The 24840-nt window shown below is 42.2% G+C and overlaps 2 protein-coding genes across 2 annotated transcripts; both read left to right on the plus strand.

Annotated features, from left to right (window-relative positions):
- Positions 1-2319: 2319 nt before the first annotated feature.
- Positions 2320-6785, plus strand: LOC119731387 (monocarboxylate transporter 13-like). Its single transcript, XM_038204560.1, has 6 exons — positions 2320-2581; positions 3106-3402; positions 3672-4096; positions 4325-4550; positions 4977-5123; positions 5608-6785. Exons 1-6 carry the CDS (start codon positions 2323-2325, stop codon positions 5808-5810), a joined length of 1557 nt encoding a protein of 518 aa, XP_038060488.1. The 5' UTR covers positions 2320-2322; the 3' UTR covers positions 5811-6785.
- Positions 6786-14560: 7775 nt separating this feature from the next.
- On the plus strand, positions 14561-18481 carry LOC119731388 (uncharacterized protein K02A2.6-like). The gene has a single exon (XM_038204561.1). The coding sequence runs from the start codon at positions 14561-14563 to the stop codon at positions 18479-18481; it is 3921 nt and encodes a 1306-aa protein (XP_038060489.1).
- The last annotated feature ends 6359 nt before the right edge of the window (positions 18482-24840 follow it).

A 24840-nucleotide genomic window follows, 5' to 3' on the forward strand; every position in this document is an offset into this window, starting at 1 on the left:
ACGCATCGATTTCGATACTTTAGGTTTTAGTTGTACTGGCTTCTGTGAATATAGGCTTCACAGATATGTTTGCCGTACGGAGTCATTAAAAAGACCACTATAAAATTGTGAAAGCACGACAGCTTATGAACATCAGGCAGGCTTCTAGCGCACTTTGAAGAGTACGTATTTCATCGACCTTAACCCTAAAAGGGCCAGAGGGTGGAATCCGCACCCCCCCCCACCCGTTCAATTTTTCCCGCGATACCTTTGCAAAAAAATGCCCCAACCCAAGCTTTCCTGACTTTTAAGCCTCGAGTCTTGAGCATCTTTTGATACCAAAAACATAAATTCCGAGCATGGGTAAGCGCGTAGCGAAAATAATTACGGGCGCTATACGCGCCGCAAAAACTGAATCTCCCCATAATGTACACAAGCAGAATTACCATTGGTGCATATGAATAATTAATTAGCCATAATTCCAAAACCCTTTAACCTGTAGTCATGAAATTTCTTGGGTATGTTCATGTTAAGTTGTTCTATGCATTCACCGAGTTTCATAATTGTTCGTCACTCGATGGCCGAGATCTGAGGTGGTTAGGGGGTTGGTCAATTACTACCCTCTACGCACGTAGGTCACTTGCTAATGCATATTTATGTAACAGTTTTGGTACCGAGTTGGTGGGTGCCGAGTGGACAAGGTGCCGAAATGACCGGTTACAGTACAGTGGAGCCCTACCTTGACATTATTTTAAAAATATGGGCTTGTAAGCAGATGTTCCCTGCGGCTTTGGTTGTGCTTATGGCTTTCAGCAGGGGGGGGAGTGTTTTAACTTTTATTTTGTTCGGAGTCAACATTTATTGAGATAATTTCATCGAGACTTACATAATACATTTTAATGTTTTGATTTGAGATGTACATTGCCGATGAAATAGCAACGCAAAATGGTGATTAGGCGACTTTTTTCCGAGCTGCATACATACGTCTCGCGTGGACGGACCATTTATAATGGTACCGATAAATGAATAGTCTGAGTATCTTCCGTTTTTCAATGGAGCCCTCTCCGTAATCAACGTGTGATACATTTATGTGATCAAGCAAATGCTTAAGCGTAAAGCTGTAAAGTTGTGACGTCATTTCGATTAGAAACGTGGATTAAGCTGTTGATTGGTTAATTTGACTGCTATGTTTTTGTAATACTACAGCGGGTTATACCCGCTAAATGGTCAGAATCTTGAGGCCAAGACGCAGTCTTGTTTTGCATAATTAATCGCCGAATCTGCTTGCATATCATAGACCCTTGCTGTGCAAGGGGGTATCCCATAGACTAGTAACTGGGGTGCTAGAACTCCTTTGATTAGGTGTCGTCCAACGGGTCACAGAAGACTCGATATCATAGGCGCCCGCTGAATGGTCAGAATCTCGAGTTCAAGACACAGTCAAGTTACATAAATCGCCGAATCTGCTTGCATATCATAGACCCTTGCAAGGGAATATTCCACAGACTAATAATGAGGCGAGCTAGGCCTTTTTTTTATCCAATGAGTGCCCTCCCCCTCTTTTTTGTTTAACAAGTGACCTTGTTTTGAGGGGTTATTTTAAGTGTCATTTGGGGGTTAAAAAAGTGCCCTTTTTTGTACCAGTGGCCGTTACGAGTGACGGTTTAATCCACGCTATAGCGTGCAAATTTACGTGGAAACTAATTTAATCATTATTTGTTTTCCCAAAAACAAATCTCTACAACTAGCATTGTTCTAAACTATTTCCAGCGCAGTTCTATGGGGGCCTAGTCCAACAAATCTCCACTTTTTTGTTGTTATATTTTTAACGAATGGGTGTTCTTCTAGCTTAGTGTTTCTCCCCCACTCCTCCCTTTATTCTCTCACTGCCCCAAATTATTAACACTATCGGCTAACCTGTTTAATCACCTAAAAACTTTACTCTAGAGGCGCGTTTTCTGAAAGTTAAAAGTCTAGTCATCGCTCTAATATTTTTCTTATCATAATAACAGTTCTTAAATCTTACAGTCTTAAAAGCATTAAGACTTGTTTTTGAAGTTTATAGATGATCACAATTAAAGTTGTTCCTTTGAATGGAGAAATAAACATTTGCATTAAGTGTTCGGCTTTAGTTGAGGCCACATGTACTGTATATGCGATAAATACAACGAGAAAATGCCAGCAATAATTTACCTTGAACTGTCAAAGTACTAATATATGTTGTTTTGCACACAAAGTTTGACCTCGCAGTGAGGTTACCGTGATTGTTGGTATCGGGGTTTTTTTGTGCGACTATACAAATTACAGAAACAAACAACTTGCTGTATAAAAAGAGGACCATGAATGCCGCTGTGCTGTTTGGTGTTCAATGAGACAGCTATGAGGGCCGACTTTTGTACTACATGTACCACGAAGAGACAACATCTGACGACTGACGCGAAATCAGCAATGGCCATCCCACAAACTTGTCTCCGACGGTGGCATTGGGTGATCACGCTGGCAACATTCACGCTGTATTTCCTCGTTCTTGGACCGATGTTCAATTTCAGCATATTGTATTTAAGTCTTCAGGGCGAATTCAAGTCCGCTGCGGCAATAACAGGTACAAATCCAATTTTGTTTTCTTTTAACATCCAAGCAGCAAGGCACACAAACTTTAAATCCCTCTCTCTCTTTAATAGCGTTTTGTTCGGACGAAATGACCCATCAGGCTTGATGATAAAGTATTTTGGTTCGGTCTTAGTATTGAAAAAGGTGTCAAACAAATTTGATTTTGTGTTAGCCTCTGGAATTCTCTTAGACCCCCTTTACACAGGGTTCAGACATCGCCATGGTTGCCATGGTCGCCGTAAATGTTTGAAAATTTGGATGGATGCACAATGGTCGGCCAATGGTCGCCACGTAATAGATCCGTTCTGTTGCAGACTTTACCGTCAATCTGGGCGATATGCTTCTGCCTCCCTTGTGCCTCCTGTATTGAAGAAGAAAAATGTCAAGTATTTTAGTGACCAAAATGGCATCTAATTTGAGACAACGATGTTTCTTGGAGTCGTATGATAATGTATGTTCTTTAATTATGCAAATTCTTTGTATACATTTTGTGTGCAACATAATTGCCATTGACAGGTTGGTTGGGGTCTTTATCGGCCGCCTTAGCCCGACTCTTCAGTCCCGTCACCGTTCTGCTCGAGCAGAGGCTAAGCAAGAGGGCAGTCACGCTGATTGGGCTCGTGTTGTACTGCACAGGACTGTTGACGACGTCATTCGTACCGGCCCTAGGCTACGCCTTCATAACGTACGGAGTCCTATCGGGTGTTGGCGCCAATCTCACGCTTCATTCATCGCTTCAACTGTTGCTGGAATGGTTTGCGAAAGGCAACTTCGCCCGTGCGAGTGCAATCGCTTTGTTGGGATCCACGGGCGGTATGTGCATGGAATTGAACATTTTTTATATATATGTTGACAAATCCGCTTGTGTACAATCAAATTTGACTTTAGTATTCGATTTAAATATCCACTGATTATAAAAAAAAAAAAAAAAATGAAGAAGAAGATGCCACTGTTTTTTTTTTTTTTGGGGGGGGGACATTATCAAATAAAACCGGGTATGGATTTTCAAATATTACAAATCATTGGGAGAAGGTACATCTTTTTTTAAGAGTGAATTTTATTTGGTTTCTTCCAACGTGCAGGTTTGCTCGCCTTCAGCCCATTACTGACAGTACTTATAACTAACTGTGGGTGGCGCAATGCACTGAGAGTTCTCAGCGGAGGGATATTCGTGGTGGGCATCGCCGACGGATTGCTTCTGACCGATCCCCCGACTACAGAGGACATCTTCCCGCGGCAAAATAGATCCGAGGACACGGAACAGAATGAACACGATATGCAAAACGTACGGAAACGGGAACGGGCCGACGAGAGTTGTGAACAGGAGAACGAGGGAAAGGAAAGGACTGAGCTGCTAGATGACGCCATCGTGTCAAGCCACGAGGGTTCAAATACCAAGCCCGATTGGTGTGAAGTGTGGAGAATGATGCAAAGTCTGGAGTTATGGTTGTGGTCTGTTGCCAATTTCCTCACGTTCTTGGGATGGACATTTTTCGACATCAATTTTGTAAGTAGCATATTTACAGCCATTTAAAAAAATCTTTGTGCATCCTCAACTGAAGAAATCACACGGGATTGTTCCATTTTCCACCAAAATTGTGCAATAACTTTCCGTGGTACTTATTTACTGTTTACTAAAGTGCGCATGACAAAATGAATTCTTTAGAGAAAACAACATATGCAAACTTGTGACAAATGCATTTGGATTTAACAATCTTCGCCCCTCCTGATGCAGGCCAGTTACATGGACGGCCTAAATCTCCATAGCAACCAGATCTCCTACGTCATTATGGGCTTCGCCGGTGGGGAAATTGGCGGGAAATTGCTCATTGCGTTGCTAGGAGGTCGTCTGCCGTTCAAGTATCTGTATGTCGTAGTATCCTCGTGTCTTCTTGCAGCCGTTCCTCTGGGATTGATGACCATTGTCAAAACGTTCGCTGCAATAATGCCGATTGCAGTAGGTGAGTGTTTTAAGTGTTCAATCTCCGTTTTACCTTATTTTTTTCTGTAAATACCTGGCTTGAAGGAAAAGCATTGTGATAAGAGCTTTATATGTATTCATTAAAAGGCTCAGGAATCCCTGACGTAATCGTTGCTGAAGGATTGAAAGTTAAGAATCAAATAACATGACTTCCCAATCAAAATGGCAAAATCACTTGCGAGGACCTCTGTGTAATACTTTTCTTGTTGCTATATCTTCGGATATAATTTTTTCCCAATTGCACTATGGAAATCACTACCGTGGACCATTTCTGACAACATTTCTTACCGAGGACATCTGATTTATTCTTATTGCTCTCTAAGGTCCACGGTCTTCCTACACCCAAACACTGGTATAAAAAAACGAAGGGTTTTATTTAAAGACTAAAACACAACATCTGTTTCAGCATCTGGTTTTCTGCGATCGGGAGCGTATGGAGTACTGTATGCCGCGGGCGCAGAATTGTTCTTGGAGAAGTATGGACCCAGTACCGTCATGGTTCTAACTTTGGTCCCACCGGGGTTCGGGATCCTAGTCAGTGCTCCTTTATCAGGTACAGTACTGTAACATTGGGATTTTCGAAACCTCGTTCTCCTGTATGGCTTCGGCTCCATCTCAAGCTGCAGAAATATTCGAGCAAGCTACAATTTCTAAATCAAATGGGCACGAACTAAACTTAGGCAGTTTGACATGACCAGGCTCAGGCTCGAGTCGCAAAATTGTAATAACAATAACAGTAATTGTTGGCACTTTTATTTCACTCTTTTAAGCCTTCCTTGTTTTAACTGAACCAGTTGTTTCTTAATCATAATTTGAACTTGGTCTCGAGTCCATATGCCTGAGTCCGAGATTGAATTTGAGCCCACGTGTTACGGAATCTGACGCAGATAAACAGGGCTCGGTTTTTGACCGGTGTTTTTGACTCTGACTGAAGATCATGAGCTCGAGTTCAAGCCCGACATGAACCACTGATGTTCTTCTCGATTTGTGTTAGTAACACGTCTATTCGTATTTTTGTTCTCTTGCTTTGTTGTCAGGTTCACTGTTTGATGTCACTGGGAGCTATTTCGCCAGTCTTCTCGTCATCGCCGCCATCTTTGTTTGCGCTTCGGCGGCATTTCTGTTCATTCCAGTGCGGAGAAAGATTCGGTCAGGTGGTTCATGTTACTCATCCGCATCACGTGATCAGCAACATGAGTTACAATATCCTGAGGGTCAATGCAATCAGGTGACAATGTAAGCTGAACATTAGTGTGTCAGAAAACTAAATTCAAAGGCAAGGAAGCGAAGCCACTGCACAGGATTTGTTTTCCCAAAATATTGTATTCAATCTTTCACAATTATTAGTCGTCATATAAGTAGCTCTGCTTATTTAATTTCACGTTGAGATGGATATAAGTATAACCTGTTTGCATTCCATGTCAATTTCATGAACAGCGCCCCCTAGAATATCGTGATGCCTGCCCCCCCCCCCCTCCCATTTCCACGGCGCGCAATTTCTTGATTTTGCGGTCTGGTCATCCCCCATTTCCACCGCTCGTCGACACGGATTTACGCCACTGATTTTGGGCACACATCCATTATTTTAGTTTGTCTCGATCGTTTTATCGCCATGAATATTCGTGAATAGAATGGACGGTACAGTGCATCACCACGTGATGCACTCTCGTCTAATCAGGAGACAAAATTATGGGAGCGGGGATACATTTCATAATTTGGGGTAGGAAAAAAAGGAATTACAAAGATACCATGCCATCAATTCAAACTCTGGTCACTTTTTTTTCTGTGTTATGTTGGCCAAAACAGTCGAAGCAGTAACTTGAAGTGCTTTACTTATATATATTATAAAATACCTCATTCAATGAATGAACATATATGTGCCGCCTTTAAAGCGCTGGTTGGCATGATAATTGTACATGTACATGTATCGGCTACACTTAAAGTCACAATAAAGCATATTCACTTTCTCTACTTTTTGACAACACGAAAAATAAAACAGATGCATGTTCAGCTCAGAAAAAGTCTTGATCGTTTTTCTAATCTGACGGCGGTGCTAATTACGCATATTATACTCAGACACGGAAACTTAAGTCTGGCCACTTGTTTTGGGCTTTATATTTATCAGATCCTTCTTCAAAATACAATAAGACGTGACCTGCCTATGCTGATTGATGTTGCGGGGAATCGAGCTATCCATCCATTTATAAGAATGTCAATCTGCTGTAACATTGCAAGAGTCACTCGTTCACCGCACACAATAGTTAGGCAGCCATGTACGTTTGTTTGCGTTATGTCACGCTTTGATGTTCAAGATGGCGTACCCTTGATAAAGGTCTTTTGACTTATACAATTGCTAATACAAACAGCTTCACGGGCGGATCCAGCATTCAGGAAACATGGGGGTAATGTTAAGGGGGTGTGTGAGGAGGTTGTGACTGCTGGGGGTCCGGGGCATCCCCCCCCCCCCTCCGCCCTGAAAATTGTGAAATCTACGATGCTTTCCCCGCCATTCTATAACACTATTTGAGAATATAGGAACTTTAGAATTCCTTTTATCTTCTTTGGGCCCCATTTTACTGGTATCATAAATAAATCAGAAGCTCAGGGGCTGCATCCACCCCCAGATTTGGGCTTGATATGAAATAAATAGAGCGAGTGTTTCTCAAATGCTTTTTTCCGAATTACAAAATTTCAGGATAATAATTTCTCCCATACTAATTCTCTGTAGACACAGTGACACATTAACTGCTGATACTGCTCTTCACTGGAACTTGAGTCTCGACATAGTGCATAAGAAACTGCATACACAACCAAAGTACAAATTTCTTTGGTCACGATTCCACTATTATTCCAACTGTTTTTCAACATTCCAGTCAAAACTACTTCTTTCTGGGGATGTAAACCCTAACCCAGGGCCAGTTACGCATGACTATCCCCCTGAAAATCTTGAAGGTAGTCATTGCCCAGAAACTGCTAGCAATCGTTTGGTTTATGACAGATCCTTTCTTTTGCGAGTCCAGCAGGAGAATGTTTACTTACAGTCAGCTCAGAAGCTGCCTGATGTCATATGGACAAACATTAAATCCCTTGGATTGTCACGAAAACACAGGTCCCACAGAGGTAAGGGAAAAGGAAGCAACGCCAAATTCAGGTTGTGTCATCTTGCCGTGTTATCGGTCACAGAGTTAACCAACTGCGCGGTGTCAATCATGAAAACCTACGATACATCCCAAAACAGGACCACAACACAAATGAACTCAATTCCAGAATTTGTGTTTGGAATGCCCACTCCTTCAGGAACAAGTCATGTTCCACATGTGACTACATTGTAGAACATGACATAGACATCATTGCAATCAGTGAGAGTTGGCTGTACGAAGATGATCCCGTTGTCATAGGTGAGTGCACTCCTCCTGGATACGCTTTCCCCAGTGCAGCGAAGGAGTGGAATAGTCTGCCCTTTTCCATTCAAAATGCCAAATCTCTCGAGCAATTCAAGAAGCTGATCAAGACCAATTTATTCCACCAATAATCAATTCATTGTCTATGCTACCTGTTTTTATTATTTAACTTAAATTATTTATTTACTTTAATTGTTCATTATTTGTAAGCGCTGTGATTTAGTTGACTAAAAAGAGCGTTCTTAAATGCCGATTATTATTATTATTATTATTTTTATTAGACACACAGTACCTTCTAGCAACTAACACATAATAATTCTTAATTTTTTATAACGAGCATATTTCTTTCTTAAATTCGTACATAAAATTTCTCTTATTCGTTGTCATGTTCTAAATTTATAGGTTTTCCCGGCGAATTTCCGAATTTTTCTAATCAGTTTCATTATCAGCCATTCAATTTCACGTGAGTTTTGCACATGTGGTCAAATTTGGGTTTCTTTTTCATTTTGGGTTCATTCAATTTCATTTTTAGGCAGCCAAGATTTTGCTCTGAATGTTCGTGTTCGTTTTTGAGCATGCTATTTCGTTTTGGTGCATTCAACACTTAATTTGTAGCAGTCTTAAATTAAGTCTTTGCAACCTTTTGACGGTTGACGCATTCAAATAAGCGAACATCTGTGCGCTTATAACGTATAACCGTGCTTTTCGTTTCTTATTCGTTTATGGGCAATAGCTTTCATCGTATGGTCATTCAAATTAATAAGATGTTTTAATTGATATGTTTTTTTTATGTTCCTCCAAGGTTCATTCCCCCCCCCCCAAAAAAAAATCTTGATGACTGTAAAATTTACAATGTTACAAACTAACTGATATGAGGGAAACAAGATGTAACAAAATAATTAATTGAAAGTGACTAAGATAATTTATTTTTCACTGTTGATCTTGTCTACTTGTTTAAACGTCTAATCAAGGGGTATCTTTACGTCTTGCACTTTTTTGACGTGCAACACATCGGGACACGTGTGTTTGGCAACCATCGGGAACACTTCTCTTGCGTTATTTATGTTTTCTTGCGTTTGTCTGACCGAACACTTACCGTATTCAAAGGGCCCATGCAAAAGTAAGTTTTCAACGCAAACCTTGAAAATACATCTCTGTGTAACATTTAACCTTAATCGCAAGTTTTATTTTCCATTTTGAAGGGTGTTTTTTTTTTGCCCTCTCCATTTTTATGCTAATGCATGCTTTCACACGAATGTTTTCAATTAGCAAGTTTTGGATGAATAATTTGAAAGAAAAACCCCTAAACTGAACAGTGTCTCCCTGAAATGACATCACAGTGACAGCGCGCTCATAGGTAGTCCGAAAAAGCATGGAAACTTTGAAATGTTTAAAGAAGTGCACTTTTGCAATAAGATTTTCGAAAAAATGTTGTCAAATGTGTATTTTTTTTTACATAACAGTTGCACAAAAAGAATACCTGAGAACAATTCATTGCACATACCCTTTAATTAAGAACAAAGGCATCTACGGATTGAAGACATCAAATATGAGTTACGCTAAGGAATACGGACACGTATGAAGTCTTAAAAGATGTTTGACAAAATGTGAAATATGCTTGCCCATTAATGAAAACGAATGCCCGATCAACCCTTACTGCTGGTTATGACGAAATTGAATGAACAACGCGATAGTTTGAATATGAATGCATCTTTGATAGAGACGAGTGAAGATAAAAGGCGATAGAATGCTCGGATAGTGAAATAGAATGATTCTTTTTGATTGTCGAATGCCGATCTTCGTGATCTTTCAATTTTAATATAAATCGCATGAGCCAGGCGGTAAATTGACTGAAAACTTGGTGAAATTGGCCGGGAAAACCTATATTTTAAGTCCTTCAAGTACACAGGAAAAAGCAACCTTGCTGTACGACTGTCCAGATTTCCCTGGAGATTTGCCTTTCTTTTTAAAGTGTACTCCCAGGGTTTGCTTTTTTCTGTAAGTCTTACCAATCAGCTAAATATCTATACGTACACCCTGACTAACGATTAACCAGTATGCATTTTAAATGCATCAGTAATATAGATTCAACAAATTTTAAGAAAAAAAAGCTAATAATATTCATCAAATTTCATCCAAACTACCAAATAATTTTGAGTAGAGCCGGTATTTACAAGCATGAATATTTTCGTTTTGTTCTACGACAGAGCTACCTTTTGACGTTGAAATCATTTCACTCACTCGTCGGCAATGTAATGAGTCTGACTAATAGCAGCCAATCACTTCAAACCTCATGCTGCAATGGTTGTTCCATTCAGTGGGGTGAATGCGCAGGATTCTGGTGCGCAAGGCAAACGGTAGGCGAGTAGTTACCAGGGTGTTACTGTCCTTGTTACCAGGGAACTGTTCAAAAAAGAAGAATGGTGTGTTCAGCTTGTAGAGATTCGAATGGATTCATTATGTCCAGTGGCATATCCAGAGGAGGGGGGCAGGGGGGGCAGGGGCCCCCCCCCCAAGGATTTTTTGAAAAATATTTTGCTCAGTAAGTATTTCCATAAATGTTTAGAGAGTTCTGACATCAACCCCAAAAAAGAAAACCAGCTAAAAAAAAGGCATTACAATGCGCTGTTAAAATCGGCACATATTTTCCAGTATGCATAATAAAGGTTTTGAAGAGCGCCCTCATTTGGAAGATGGTCCTCCCCCAACACTTTTTGATTTTACGGAGGCCAAGTGTCGGAAAAAAAACACCATATCTATATTTGGCCGTGGATGTGCGGTTCCCCCTCCCCCCCCCCCCCCCCCCCACACACACACCCACATCATGAGCTGGATACGCTACTGATTATGTCGTAACATAGTCAGCAAAACAACTTTTGACATTTTGATACCTTTAAACATTTCTATTAGTCAGAAAGCTTAGACCCAATTTTTGACAAGATCGTGACCGACTGGTTCAAACCACCAAATTTGGCAGATAGATTGTTATAGCCCTAGAGTAAATATGAAGAAGGGAAGGGTGCCTTATTTGCATAAATCGTTAATCCCAACAGTGTAATATATTTTTCCCACTTTTAATTTTTTGAAAAGTATATTTTTAAATTTTTTGAAAAGGATATTTTGGGGATTTCACTTACACATCCTTACCTCAATAACATTTTCGAAAGCATTTAAGACTGACTGGATAATAATATGAGGACATAGTAACGATCCTAAATGGCTACTTTTATACTCTAAAGTTGCACTCATTAACGCTTTAATATGCAAATTAGGCACTCTTCCCAAAAGAATTTCAGGTGGGCACCCCTTCTAAATATTTTCTTTAGGGCTTTAATAATCTATCTGCCAATTTTGGTGCTTTGGACCAGTCGGTCATGATTCCAACCGTATGAAACCTGACTATATACCTTTATTGGTGTGCCGTCTGCATCAGTCACGTTATTCCAGGACTGACCATCTTCGCTGTACGTCACTTGGTACTCCTCCACCCATTGGAGGTGTGAGTTGTCTCCGCGCCCCTGGGTGATCAGACCAGTGATGGTGACTGTGCCATCGAAGTCAACCTGTATCCATGGACTATTATCAGTGCTGCCAGCGTTACACCATGCTGCAGCGTATTCTGTACAACAACAAAAAACCTAAGATTTCTTACTGCATTCAACGATTTAGCCATATTGCAGGAATCTGGCTCAAATTGGACTTCGAGGTAATGTTTAACAATGATCTTTGCCAATAATCTTTGTCTGACCCAACGTTAGACGACTACGTTGTCTAGCGTATCGTCCACGGGCGTCGCTAGACCATTTTGAAAGGGGGGGGGGTGTCAACATGAAATTTGCCGACGGACCGGCACACAAAATAATTGATAATTTCTGCCCCAAAAGACCCCTTAATTAAATCCATTTCTAATTCCCCCACATCATGTATTATAATGGTTTATTATGTTGATTGCTCTGAATGGAATAAATTTTCAGTTATGTTTCAAGAGTTCCTCTGACATCAATCCCACTAAGGCCAAAAAAAAAGTCTGCGGTTTCTGGTATGCGCGCGCGTCGCCGTAGCCATGCGCGTCGGCAAAATGAAAAAGTTTTTTTTTTTTCAATGAAAGATGATGTCTCAAAACCGCCAAACTCACTGGTTTGACAGGAATCCTGCTGCTGCACAATTTTAACGTGTTTTTAGATGGGGTTATGATCGAGAATAAGCTTTATGTGGCCTCTCTGGTCTTCCATAATAACGCCGCACCACTTTTTGGGCAAGCTCCATACCAGAAACCGGAGACTTTTTTTTGGCCTAAAGGAAACCCATTCAACAACCATTAAAATGAGCCGTGAAAATCTTCATTTGATATGTAGTATGCATAATAATGGCAAGTGTCCGAAGAGAAAAAAACATGTCTACATTTCGGCGCTGATTGTAACCAGTTGTCCCCCCCCCCCATCAAAAGCTGGATACGCTGCTGGCGTGTACACGCCCACGTAAGCATACCTTGTGCAGGCCCGATCCCTGATCCCAGCCGGGGGGGGGGGGGTTCTTTAAAGCTATAGTCCATCATTTGCAGCCATCCAAAAAGTGACTGACTTAATTATTGTTGAAAAAACATACTTGGTTGAAAGATAGCAAGAGGACTAAACTCCCTGTGAAATTATTCTTTCCGGCAAGCTGTCATTTTGAAGAAATCAACGAAGGAATGCCTTTCCAAAGGTGCGTTTTAAGAAGCACCGTTGAAAATTTCCGTAGTAGTTCGTTTTTTTATTCAGCGAAGCGCGCGCAAGCGTTGACACGATGCACACGCGCACGCTGTTGCTATAATTCGTCGGATCAGTGCGCGACTTCGCGTAGCTGCAATCGGCTCAGTGAAAACGTGTCTTGCCGGACGCTGAATTCAGGCCCATTCAAAACATGATTCAGCAACTTTGGATTTGAAATCGAGATCCTAAAATGCTGTTTTTCTCGAAATATACAGCTGATTTTGAGCACTTTTGTGGCTTCAAACGAACAAAATGCACAAATTACAAATGATGGAATATACCTTAAATCCTAAAGTGAATTTCTGTTATATGCGAGCGGAGAGCGCGAAGCCCTGAAGGCGTGGGGTCCGGGGCCCACCTAAAAGTTCTGGATTGTGTGCTCTGTGGTGCAATCTGAAGCATTTCCTAGCCACTTTCCACTGATTTTTTTATGTGTGCGTGGGGTCCGGGGCCAGCCTAAAAGGTCTGGATTTTATGCTTTGTGGTGCAATCTGAAGCATTTCCTGGCCACTTTCCCCTGACTTTTTGTAACTTTTTACTGGCTCGTGTTTAGGGAGATGGGGGGGGGGGGGGTCATCAAAGTTGATGTATTACATCACAAACATTACATCAAACTGAAGCTCGACACTCTTTCGAGTTTTGCCTTCTTTAGCTTTAGCTTGATCCATGGTTTTGAGTCGTCACTTAGCCGTAGCTGTCAACCGCCATATATGAAGCGACCTCGCGCGGCAGCTCGTGCCGACATGACAGTCTTGACAGAGTGTACAATTTTTTTGCCAAGGAATTCAGAACCGGATGTTAGCTTCGCAGGGTTTTGAGCAACGCTGTCTATTATTTACACTCTCAATATTTTCTTCTTTTTTTGCCGACAGCACCATGATTTCACCGACAAAAAATTGTCTAATGGGGGTTGTGACCCCCCCCCCCCCTGCAGCGACGCCCATGGTATCGTCGGCTCTTCAGGACCGCCTTGGTGGTCGGTCGCATTGCTGGTTACGCGTACGATAGCTGCACGCATCACAATGCGCAGCGGGGACCTGTGACCCATATAATTTCCTGATGACATTTTGCCGATATCCTCCGACTATTGACGTCCGCACGTTATTTGTAGTGCACAGTCATAATGGATTAGGTTACTACGAATCAACCACAAATCGAGCAGTAAATTGTGCAACTGAAGGGACATTGCGAATGCGCCCAATTGGGCTACAAAACGCATTTTAATGAAATTATATTAAATGGAAAGAACATTTAATAGTAGGACATAAACGTCTACCCAACCATCATTTAACACTGGTTGTTTTTGTGTGATTCTTGCGTAAACCATGCGACAACTAATTTTGGGTGTCAAAATAGTGAGTCTCAAAAATAGAACTGTTGAGTGCTAGTTGTGAATCTGGCATGACACAGTGTATTGTATAATGCGGACGTGCGAGAAACAACATTTGTGTTGCTACTTTGTGTATTGTGACACACACGACTTGAACTGTACATTGAATGGAAACGGCGGGAAATGCGTATATGTATGCCACAGAAGTCCACCGCGTGCGATGTAAACAACTGTTCATCCTGTCGTATGGCACGAACTACATGTTATCAAATAAAAGGAGTTCCAAGATGGCAGCTCGCTATGAACAAGTCTTACTCTATCAGTGTCTATGGTTTACGGTGAGTCCGTTCCAGTTATTTCCCTAAGATATTACATGGTGGCAGCGCTGGGTTTCTAATATACCCGCGGACATTTAGGGCATAGTATTCGAACGTCACTTGACTTTTTGGACACGTAATAAGGGCATTTTTACGTCGGAAATTCACCGCACGAGTGACGGTTCAGAACAATGGCACAAACTCCACAACAGGGGGCGCACTCTCGCGCACCGCTGATCGGTCGCCTCGACAAATATGATGAGGTGGAAGATATCCGTAACTATGTTGAGCGGCTGAACTTGTATTTTCAAGCAAATGACATTGCTCAGGAGAAAAAGACAGCTGTTCTGTTAAGTGCAGTCGGTCCAACTGTGTATAAAACTGCTAAAAGTCTTGCAGAGCCAACCCCAGTAACTGAGAAAACATACACAGAACTGTGTGAGTTGTTGATCGCCCACTATGGACCCAAACGCCTGGTTGTGTCAGAGCGTTTTCGCTTCTACAAAAGGGATCAACAGCCATCAGAGACCATTGCACAGTATGCCATGACACTTCAAAACTTGGCCAGTACATGTAAATTTGGCCAGTTTCTCGACGACGCATTGCGAGACAGGCTTGTGTGTGGTCTGACCAGCAACAATATCCAGAAACATCTTCTCACCAAAGATGGTCTCACCTTCAAAGCAGCCGTGGACTTGGCCAAAACCCTTGAAACAGCTGTCAAGGACTTGCGTGAATTTAAGAACAGCCCTAATGCAGACACAGTATCAGTTCACGCACTACACCGAAACGCCAAGCAACCGTACAAGCAACCGTACAAGCCATCGTTCAAACAGCCACCCCCACAGACACGTGCCAAACCTCAACAAGGCGGGAAGAGATGCAGTAGATGCGGCAGAGATCCAAGCCACCAATCCTGTCCAGCAAGTGGACAAAAGTGTAACTACTGCCAGAAACTTGGTCACTTCTCGGTAGTGTGTCGCGCTAAACCGAAGAAGTTGCATACAGTACAGCACGATCCAACTGACAGCGATGATGGGGACACTGAAACTAATGATTTCTTCGTTGGAACAGTGCATCACACCAGCCATGACATACTAAATGGTGATGTGTGGAGACAACCTATCAAAGTGCAGGGACAGATGGTGCAGTTCCTGCTAGATACAGGTTCGGAAGTCAACATCCTACCCGCTAACGTGTACAAATCACTGAAACTCAGTGATAAGACATTGCAGCCAACGACACTTCGCTTGCATGGCTACTTTGGTGGCAAGGCCAAACCTCTTGGACAAAAGAAACTGTCATGTGAAATGAAGAATCGTCAGTACTCGTTGGTGTTCCAGATTCTTGCCAGTGGTCAGCCTGTCATTGGCAAGACAGCATGTGAAGCACTTGGTCTGATACAGCGGGTGTACACCATGGTGAACCGAGACAACGTGTTTGAAGGCACGGGTTGTCTTGAAGGCCCACCGGTTAACATAAAGTTAACCGACTCCGCTACTCCATACTGTGTGACCGCTCCTCGCAGAATCCCCTTGCCCCTACTTCCCCAGTTGAAGCAAGAACTGGAAAAGATGGAAACCCAAGGTATCGTGAAGCGCATCACTGAGCCGACAGAGTGGTGTGCTCCAATCGTGATTGTACCCAAGAAGAACAACCAGATTCGACTCTGTGTAGATCTGCGACAACTGAATAAAGCTGTGCAGAGGGAGCGTTTCACTATCCCCAGCCTGGAAGAGGTTTTGGGAAAGATTGTTGGTGCACAAGTGTTCTCCTTACTCGATGCAAAGCACGGGTTTTGGCAGATACCCCTTGCTAGTGACAGTCAGAAATTGACAACCTTCATAACTCCATTTGGGCGTTTCTGTTTTACGCGACTCCCTTTCGGCATCACATCAGCGCCTGAGTTGTATCAGCGTATTATGTGTGACCTACTCGTGAATCTGGATGGTGTAGTTGTCTACATGGATGATATTCTCATCACCGGCCGAACACAGGCAGAGCACGATCAACGTGTGCATCGTGTAGTCCAAATCCTACAGAAAGCTGGCTTGCGGCTAAACAAAGAGAAATCAAAGTTTTCTCAAGAGACGGTTACCTTTCTGGGTCTACAGCTAGACAAGGATGGTATACATGCTGATCCTTCGAAGATCACAGCAATCGTTCAGATGCCCCCACCAACATCAAAGGATGAAGTCAAGAGGCTCATGGGCATGGTCAATTGGTTGTCCCGCTTCATCCCGAACGCAGCATCAGTTGCAGCCCCAATCACTGATCTCCTGAAAGACAACGTTGACTGGATGTGGGGAGCACAACAGAAGATTGCATTCCGACACCTCAAGACACTCCTCACCAGATCACCCACATTGGCCTTCTATGACCCCGCTAAACCTACCATGGTCAGCGCAGATGCCAGTAGCTATGGGCTGGGAGGATGCTTACTACAGCAGCACGAAGATGAGACATGGAAGCCAGTCGCTTACTGTTCCCGTACCCTGATTCCTGCCGAGAGGAAGTATGCCCAAATCGAGAAAGAGTTGTTGGCCAGCGTATGGGCATGCGAGAGATTTTATGTCTACATCAGAGGACTTCACGTGACCCTACAAACCGACCACAAACCACTGGTGTCTTTGATCAATTCAAAGGACCTCTGTGACGCACCACTGAGATGCCAGCGCTTACTGATGCGCCTCATGAAATTCCACTGTACAGCTGTCTACTCACCAGGCAAGACCCTAGTCGTTGCAGATACCCTGTCTAGAGCTCCAGTTCATACAGACCAGACATCTGATGACAGTGATGATCTCGCAGCAGAAATTGCAGCACACGTGAGCATGGTAACAAGCCAGTGGCCAGCCTCGGATGCCAAACTTGCAGAAATCACAGATGAGACAGTGCAAGACAACGTATTGTCCCTAGTATCGTCGTACGTGAAAGACGGCTGGCCGAAGTACATCAAGGACGTAGATCCTGATGTCAAGCGATACTGGGAGGAACAAGATAAGATAAGCCAGATCAACGGCATACTGACATATGGGGACCGCATCATCATCCCACAGAAGATGCAGCAGGAAATGCTGGAGAAACTCCATGAGGGTCACCATGGGGTCACCAAGAGCCGACTCCGTGCAAATCAAGCCATATGGTGGCCTGGAATCGGTACTGACATCGCGCAGCACATTCAACAATGCGAGTTTTGCAGAGAAAAACAACCAGCACAGAAGGCGGAACCCCTGATGTCAACACCTTTACCCCAACGAGCATGGCAACGAATCGCGTGCGATCTTGCAGAGCTGAAAGGGAAGGTGTACTTAGTGATCGTTGACTACTACTCGAGGTGGATCGAGATTCATCACCTTGTGAAGACAACAGCCTTAGCAGTCATCAACTTCATGAAAACTACCTTTGCACGATATGGGATCCCTGAAGTTGTTGTATCAGATAACGGCCCACAATTCCTAGGAGAGTTTCAACAGTTTGCTAGAGAGTTTGGCTTCAACCACATTACCACCAGTCCACACTATCCCCAAGCAAATGGGCAAGCCGAAAAAGCTGTCCATGTGGCCAAGAGTATCCTGCGTCAACCAGATCCCATACGAGCTCTCATGACATACCGCGCGACCCCACTTCCAAGTCTTGGTGTCAGTCCGGCAAGTCTGATGATGGGCCGAGAGTTACGCACTACCCTACCAATGTTGCCCAAGAATCTCCTTCAGAAACCAATCAACCAGACAAAGTTGAAACAAGCAGACGCTGCATCCAAGTCCAAGGGAGAAGTCTACTTCAACCAGAAACATGGCGCCAAGGCATTGGATCAACTGGAAACAGGAGCCCGGGTGAAGATCAGAACAAAGGGCAAACTTGGTCCAATCGGAGAGGTCCTCTGTAAAGCAGACACACCCCGTTCTTACATCGTGAGAGTGAATGGCGCAGAATATCGTCGGAACAGGCGGCATATTGTCCGGATGCCACAACCACCACCTGAGCCAGACTTCGAGATCCAACTGGAGGATCCAGTCCAACAAAACCTAGATGCTCAGCAACAGGGAGTGAGACTGTCTCAGCGAATGAGGAAACCACCAGCATGGCAGCAGGATTACGTCATGTACTAGAACACTGAACTGTCCTCACTCCATCACTCAATCACTCAATCACTCATTACTCGGTTAAAATCAATCAATCTTGCATTATCTCGCACTCATCTCTGAATTACAAATTCATTCTGATTTAATTCAAGAACTCTAGAAATCTGCTTGAACCAAGAACATTGGACTCTAGGAGCTGATTTGGAACACTCAACATTTTGCAGACACTTTCTAACATTGAACACCCAGACTCAATCATGTGCATTGTAAATGTGTTTTCTTAACCAGTTTATTTTGTTCTAGAAAAGGGGGAGATGTCGTATGGCACGAACTACATGTTATCAAATAAAAGGAGTTCCAAGATGGCAGCTCGCTATGAACAAGTCTTACTCTATCAGTGTCTATGGTTTACGGTGAGTCCGTTCCAGTTATTTCCCTAAGATATTACACATCCGTCTTTTCTCAGGAACGGTAAGACATTAGGTTAGTTTCCTTTCAACCAGACATTTGAAATAGTAAAAAGAAACATCCCTAACAACATAATAATTTCGTGAATTTCAGGCCGTATAATATCCCTTTAACCCTAAAAGGGCCAGGTTATTTGGACCATCTCTCAGCCCCCTAAGATGTGGGCCATCGAGTGACGAAACATTTTGAAACTCAGTCCATGCACTTACCATGAACATACCCAAGAAATTTCATGACTATAGGTCAAAGGATTTTGGAATTATGGCTAATTAATTATTCATATGCACGAATGCTCTGTGTACACTACGTTTATGGGGAAATTCAGTTTGCGTTGGAATTTTTTTAAAATGTTTTTGGTATCAAAAAATGGGCAAGGCTCGTAGCTAAAACGTCAGACGAATAGCTCGGGTCGCGACATTCTTTTTTCAAGGCTATCGCGGAAAAAGTTGAGGGGGGGGGGGCGGATTCCGCCCGGCCCCTTTAGGGTTAAACAACTGTATTGTCTTTTAAATGGCTGTACGAAGTATAACGTGGTTAGTCTGAAATACAAATGCTTACCTTGAATATTAAGCCTGGCCCTGGGTGGGGCATGATCAGTGCGGTTTGCCCAAAAAGACGAAGCTGTGATGCGTTCATCCGGGATGCGACCATCTTCCATCCCGAGAGGTCCCTCCACAGAGCATGAAGAGTCACCTGAGGAAAAATGTGCGATTGTTTCAAGAACAGGTTTTGTACCGAATCCCATTTCAATAAAATAGAAAAAGAAAATAGTAATGGGTCTTTTTCCGCAACCCAGAGTGCTTTCAATGTCAATTAAAATTATGAAAGGGAGCCCTCTATCTTGCCCGCCGTTACAGGGACGCATTTGAGTCCCCCCATCTGCATGTCGCCGCCGCGCTATTATCGATCGGTACTACTGATGGCGGGTGCATCCATGATCGCAGAACAAAATTGAATGAAGAAGCACACGATTAACTTCAAAATTATGAATTTTAGTCTATACTATTTTCTTTAGTTTGATCTCTCATATAATATTTGTGGTGTGATTGTTTTACTTCAAGAAGCTATGTCGATAAATAAAGAAAAACATCCCGGACATGTTAAAAATACAATTTTATGCACGAAATTTGGATAGTCAAGACAAAAGTCAGAGAAAACGGTAACGTCGGACCACACACTACAGCGATATCGACATCGTGCATGAGCTGCCACGCTGGTCATTAGTCTGCTTGCGCTAATTAAAAAGCGTTTACATGTTCCAGATACATGACCATCACTCCCTCAGTCTGGCTGCCAGACACACAATTACAAAATTACAACAACGTCTGCATATGGTGCCCGACTAAATTTAGTACAAAATGTAAGGGAGCCCAGAGAGGCCACATAAAGCTTATACATGATTGTAACATCATGCCTGCCTCGTCTCCTTCCTAAATGTCAATTCGTTTGCATGAGTCGAGAAGACTTTTGTTCCATTAATCGTTATATGCTGTTTACGGCCATCACAATAAACGATTAAAATATTGGCAATATGTCCTACTTGTAAATCACTAAAATATTCAAGTGAATCGCCCGGCAAAGTAGCCGATGCGAGCGATACGCTGGCACGGTACAAAACACAGAGAGGCGTGCGCACTGAGCCATGAATCCTAAAAGTACATCTCGCCCACCACATTCAGTTTGTGACAGCGCTCTTCTATTGTGTCGGCCATATTCTCAAATAGGCTAATGACGATGATGACGGCGGGCAGATTAACAGAAGATAGATCAGGCAAATATGGTTCATCAATCTTCTATAGTATATGTAAAGGTATTGACATTAAACAAAAATAAAGTGGCATTACATTTCAGCCTTAGCCAGGCCTTCTTCAGAGGTAAATGACAGAGGAACAAGAAACAAACATGTAGGGGACACATAAACATGCAGGGTTGGAAGGAGAATCACAAAGAGGGATGGGGGGGGGGGCGACCAATCCATATCTTGCTTCCACCTCTCTAAATTTTGGGGTTACATGTACAAGTCTATATTCCATGACTGAAATTAAAAAAAAAAATTCAATATTTTCTTGCTCCAATTGTTTTTGGAATCAGGTTTACAAGGAGGTCCAATGTAAAGTTAAAGTTGCACTTAAATATCCGTTAGTAGTCAATGCTGAAACCAAGGGGTGGTTGTGGAGTTTAGGGTCCGAGTTCCTATAACAGATGAAACATCCACCTTTAACTTTTTTACTTTTGTCAAGTTTCAACATTGCAAAAAACTAGTACAAGTTATCATACTCCTAAGTTAGAGTTTCTTCATCAGATTTACACTTTATAGTAGTTTAACAGTATTTTTAAAAAGATATTTAACCGTACACCGGCAAAGGGTAAATTTAAATTCTGTTAACCATAATTTTGTTTTTAATCCAACTTGTCGCAAGAGGGCCGGCACTGGCCCGATTCAGGCTTTGTATTGTGCTACCATTAAGGTTTGCCAGCACTGGACCAGCTCTGTGCCGTCAACACGGAACAGCATTGCCGCAATCGAGCCAGCAACGGCCCGTTTCTGGTTTTGGACCATTGAAACTGTACGGTACTGCCAGAACAAGTCGGTATCTGCCCTGTACCGTCATGTTTGCCCGGTACATGGCCTATGTGTTCTCGGGGAGGACTGCACCCAGTGCTTTCAAGGTGGCGCCACTGAAGAAGCTCCAGAAGAACACCAAGTTCCACAAGGCTGTCAGGCAAATCACATTTGCATATCAACAATTATATAGTCACATCACGGCAAGTTGTTTTTCAAATTCATTGTGGTTGATGTAGTGATCGTATATTCTGAACTGTGTTACAGGCAGGTCGGCGTGACAGGGAGGGTGCCCCCCAAATAACCATATTTAGTTAGTTGACATTTTGTTTGCAATCGATTGCACTCCTTGAACGGGTACATAGACTGGTTCCCTGACCATACAATTGGTCTATAAAATGGCGTCTATAAATTGCTGTGTTTCATTTAAACAGGGGTCAGGGAGCCAGACTACAAGAAAATCATTTTTTTCTTGGGGTTTCCAGCATCTATGAACACAAAATTTCATACAAGTCCGGGTAAGTTTGCTATAAAATACTTACCCCCCAAAATACAGCCTTTTCTGAAACTTACAGGAAAAGCTATGTTGTCCATTCCCTTTTATGAGCTTATGACATGCAATGACATGTTGGCCACATTAGGCAGGTGGCCACAATACAGTGTTTAGCCATATACAGGTGGAATAATTGTAATCTTTGAAAGCATTTAATGTTGGGATGCCGTAGAGGACATCAAGCAAGTGTTTTATGGAGTAAAATAAAGATCAGATTTGAGCCTCCATCAGTGATGTTATGGAACAAGCCCCAAATTCCACTTTAAGCTACCACCTACAAAGTATATCATACTTTTCTGATATTTTTACATATGTAGGAAAAACAAAATCATAGTGGCGATTAGTCCCTTGAGATGGAACCAATATGTAAAATTTCAGCCCCTGGCTCCGATGGACTAGTGTTGATTTCGATTTGTACATTGACGCTGTAGCTCAATCAGACGAAGTGTTTCAAGTATTGTGATTATCATGTTTCACTCAAGCCCCCGTTAATGAATGGAAATCTCTTGTGTGTAAAAGGGTTGATAATTGTTCCAAATTTGCATATTACACCTCGCGACACAAAGGTCAGGTCATCCACACCAGATGCGAGATGTAAGATGGCAGATGGGGAACACCTTAGTAGCGCGAATTTCACTTTAATAGTGCGCCTAGGCTCGTTTGAAAGAGAGACAAATAAGTCATTCATAAGATATAAGTCGTTTATAACCCAGATAAAAAAGTCGTTTAAACAAGGTTAAATCCGTCGTTTAAAGCAGATAAATAAGTCGTTTAAACGAAATAATTAATCGTTTAAACAAGATAATATTAATAAGTCGTTTAACCGAGATAATAAGCAGTTTAATTGAGATATTAAGTCGTTTAAACGAGATACTATGTCGTTTGTTTGTTTGTTGGGTTGTTTGTTTGTTGGGGTGTTGGGGGTGTTTGTTTGTTTGTTTGTTTGTTGGGGTGTTTGTTGGGGTGTTTGTTTGTTTGTTTGGCATCAATACCGGTACGCTCTACAAAAACACAAAGCCAGGCCATGTTTTGTTGTTTTGTAAATTTACACGCTAGCGGTTTTAGCGCAAAAGTCGGCGGCGCAATGACATGAAACAAGCCAAATGCGCGTCAGTATCAGATTATTTTTTTTCTGAGACCGGCATTTTTTAAAGGGATATTACGTTCTCGAATGCGCCAAGTAGGGCAACAAAATTGGAAAGAGCATTTAAAAAGGATATAAATATCGACACCATAACCATCCTTTAAAAGACAAAAGTTTGACTTTCAAAAATCGAGCTGTTGGCTGCTAGTCTTGAATTCTGCCGCACTTGTCTTACCAGTGCATTGTATTTTGCGGACGCGTATTTGCGCCGTGTGTATTATTTGCTACACTCGCGCAACGAGTACCGTACATTGAATGGACACGGCTGAAATGTCCGCCGCGTCCGATCCACGCGATGTGAACGACCGCCCCCCCCTTCTTTCTTTAGAACTGTAAGACATTAGAATAGTTTCCTTTCAACCAGACCTTTGAAATAGGATAAGTATTAATCAATCCAAAACATGACATTTTCGGGGATTTTAGGCCGCAATTCCCATTAAAAACGCTAAAATCCGCGGATACACGAGAAAGTTGCGTGCCTTATTTCAATAATTTTGACTCGCCAGGGGGACTATACTTTAATGGTTTTGATTGATTGGTTGATTGATTAGGTTGATTGCAATTTATATACAATGGTATACAATAGAAAGTGTCGTGGTTCTCGTGCTCAAACGTTAAAATACATTCAACTTTACATTACAAACATTCAACTACCACACAATTTAAATTAATTCCCCCTTGAAATATCTCCCTAAATAGTATAAGTCGTTAACAAGACAAACGAATTATTACACCGTTATGTAACAAGTGCTTTGACTAGCCCGCTGCTGTATTTACTCGCATTTGGCTAGCGGGCTACCACTAAGCTCGAACCATTAATATGCCTACATGGCAATCTCCCCCCCCCCCCCTCCCCTCAGAAATTCGTCTGTCGACGCCGCTGTGCCTTCAAAATCCTGACTAGAAATCGCCGCCATTGGTGCGTATCCGATGGGTTACCCCATTGTTTATGTTGGCTCTGCTTTTCAGTGAACTACACAATTGAAATGTCATGGATAATTTGACTTAATTTATTTATTTTTATCGATGCCTAATTGACATTTTGGCAAGAAGACGAGGCAGAAAGCTAGCAATTAATGGTTGTGCCTCTTTTGTGTATTCTCTCGGAGTAACTGCATCTTAAATGAACGAGGCTTACTTTATGATCAAATTGATGAGAGGATAAAATATTACCAGAAAGGCCTTGGGAATGTTACGGTCTACGGTCCCGGCTATTTAAAAACATTTTCATTCAATTTCATCAACTCTAACATTCAATTTCGTCCGAGAAAAATGTCACATGCTTAAAGAAAACCACTTAAATTAGTCATTTACCATTCAATTTCAAAGTTTGGTCACCCTCTTTAGTCACTGGGTCGAGAATATTCGACATTACAGGTCAAATTCATCTAAGCTGTTTCCGAACGGTAACATTCAGAGATCGAATTCGTCTTATATAAATCAATTAGACGAATTTGATTCTGAATAACAAGCTAAGGTTTTGCGTAGACGAGACGAGATCGAATACTCCGGGACGAAAACGTGTAATCATTGTTTGAATTTGCTTGTATGAACTGAATTTGAAATTGTCTGACACAAGACAAAATTAAACATTGGAGGTGCACTAAATGGATGTTGATGGACGAGTTTGAATATTAGAAACAGTCACTAGGTAGCCA

Source organism: Patiria miniata, unplaced genomic scaffold (assembly GCF_015706575.1).
Source record: "Patiria miniata isolate m_02_andy unplaced genomic scaffold, ASM1570657v1 HiC_scaffold_23, whole genome shotgun sequence".
Taxonomy (NCBI): Eukaryota; Metazoa; Echinodermata; class Asteroidea; order Valvatida; family Asterinidae; genus Patiria; species Patiria miniata.

Coding starts and splice junctions, on each gene's coding strand:
- LOC119731387 (XM_038204560.1), top strand. CDS start 2,323: ATGCCGCTGTGCTGTTTGGTGTTCAATGAGACAGCTATGAGGGCCGAC. Junction 2,582..3,105: donor GTCCGCTGCGGCAATAACAG/GTACAAATCCAA, acceptor TGCCATTGACAG/GTTGGTTGGGGTCTTTATCG. Junction 4,097..4,324: donor CATTTTTCGACATCAATTTT/GTAAGTAGCATA, acceptor CTCCTGATGCAG/GCCAGTTACATGGACGGCCT.
- LOC119731388 (XM_038204561.1), top strand. CDS start 14,561: ATGGCACAAACTCCACAACAGGGGGCGCACTCTCGCGCACCGCTGATC.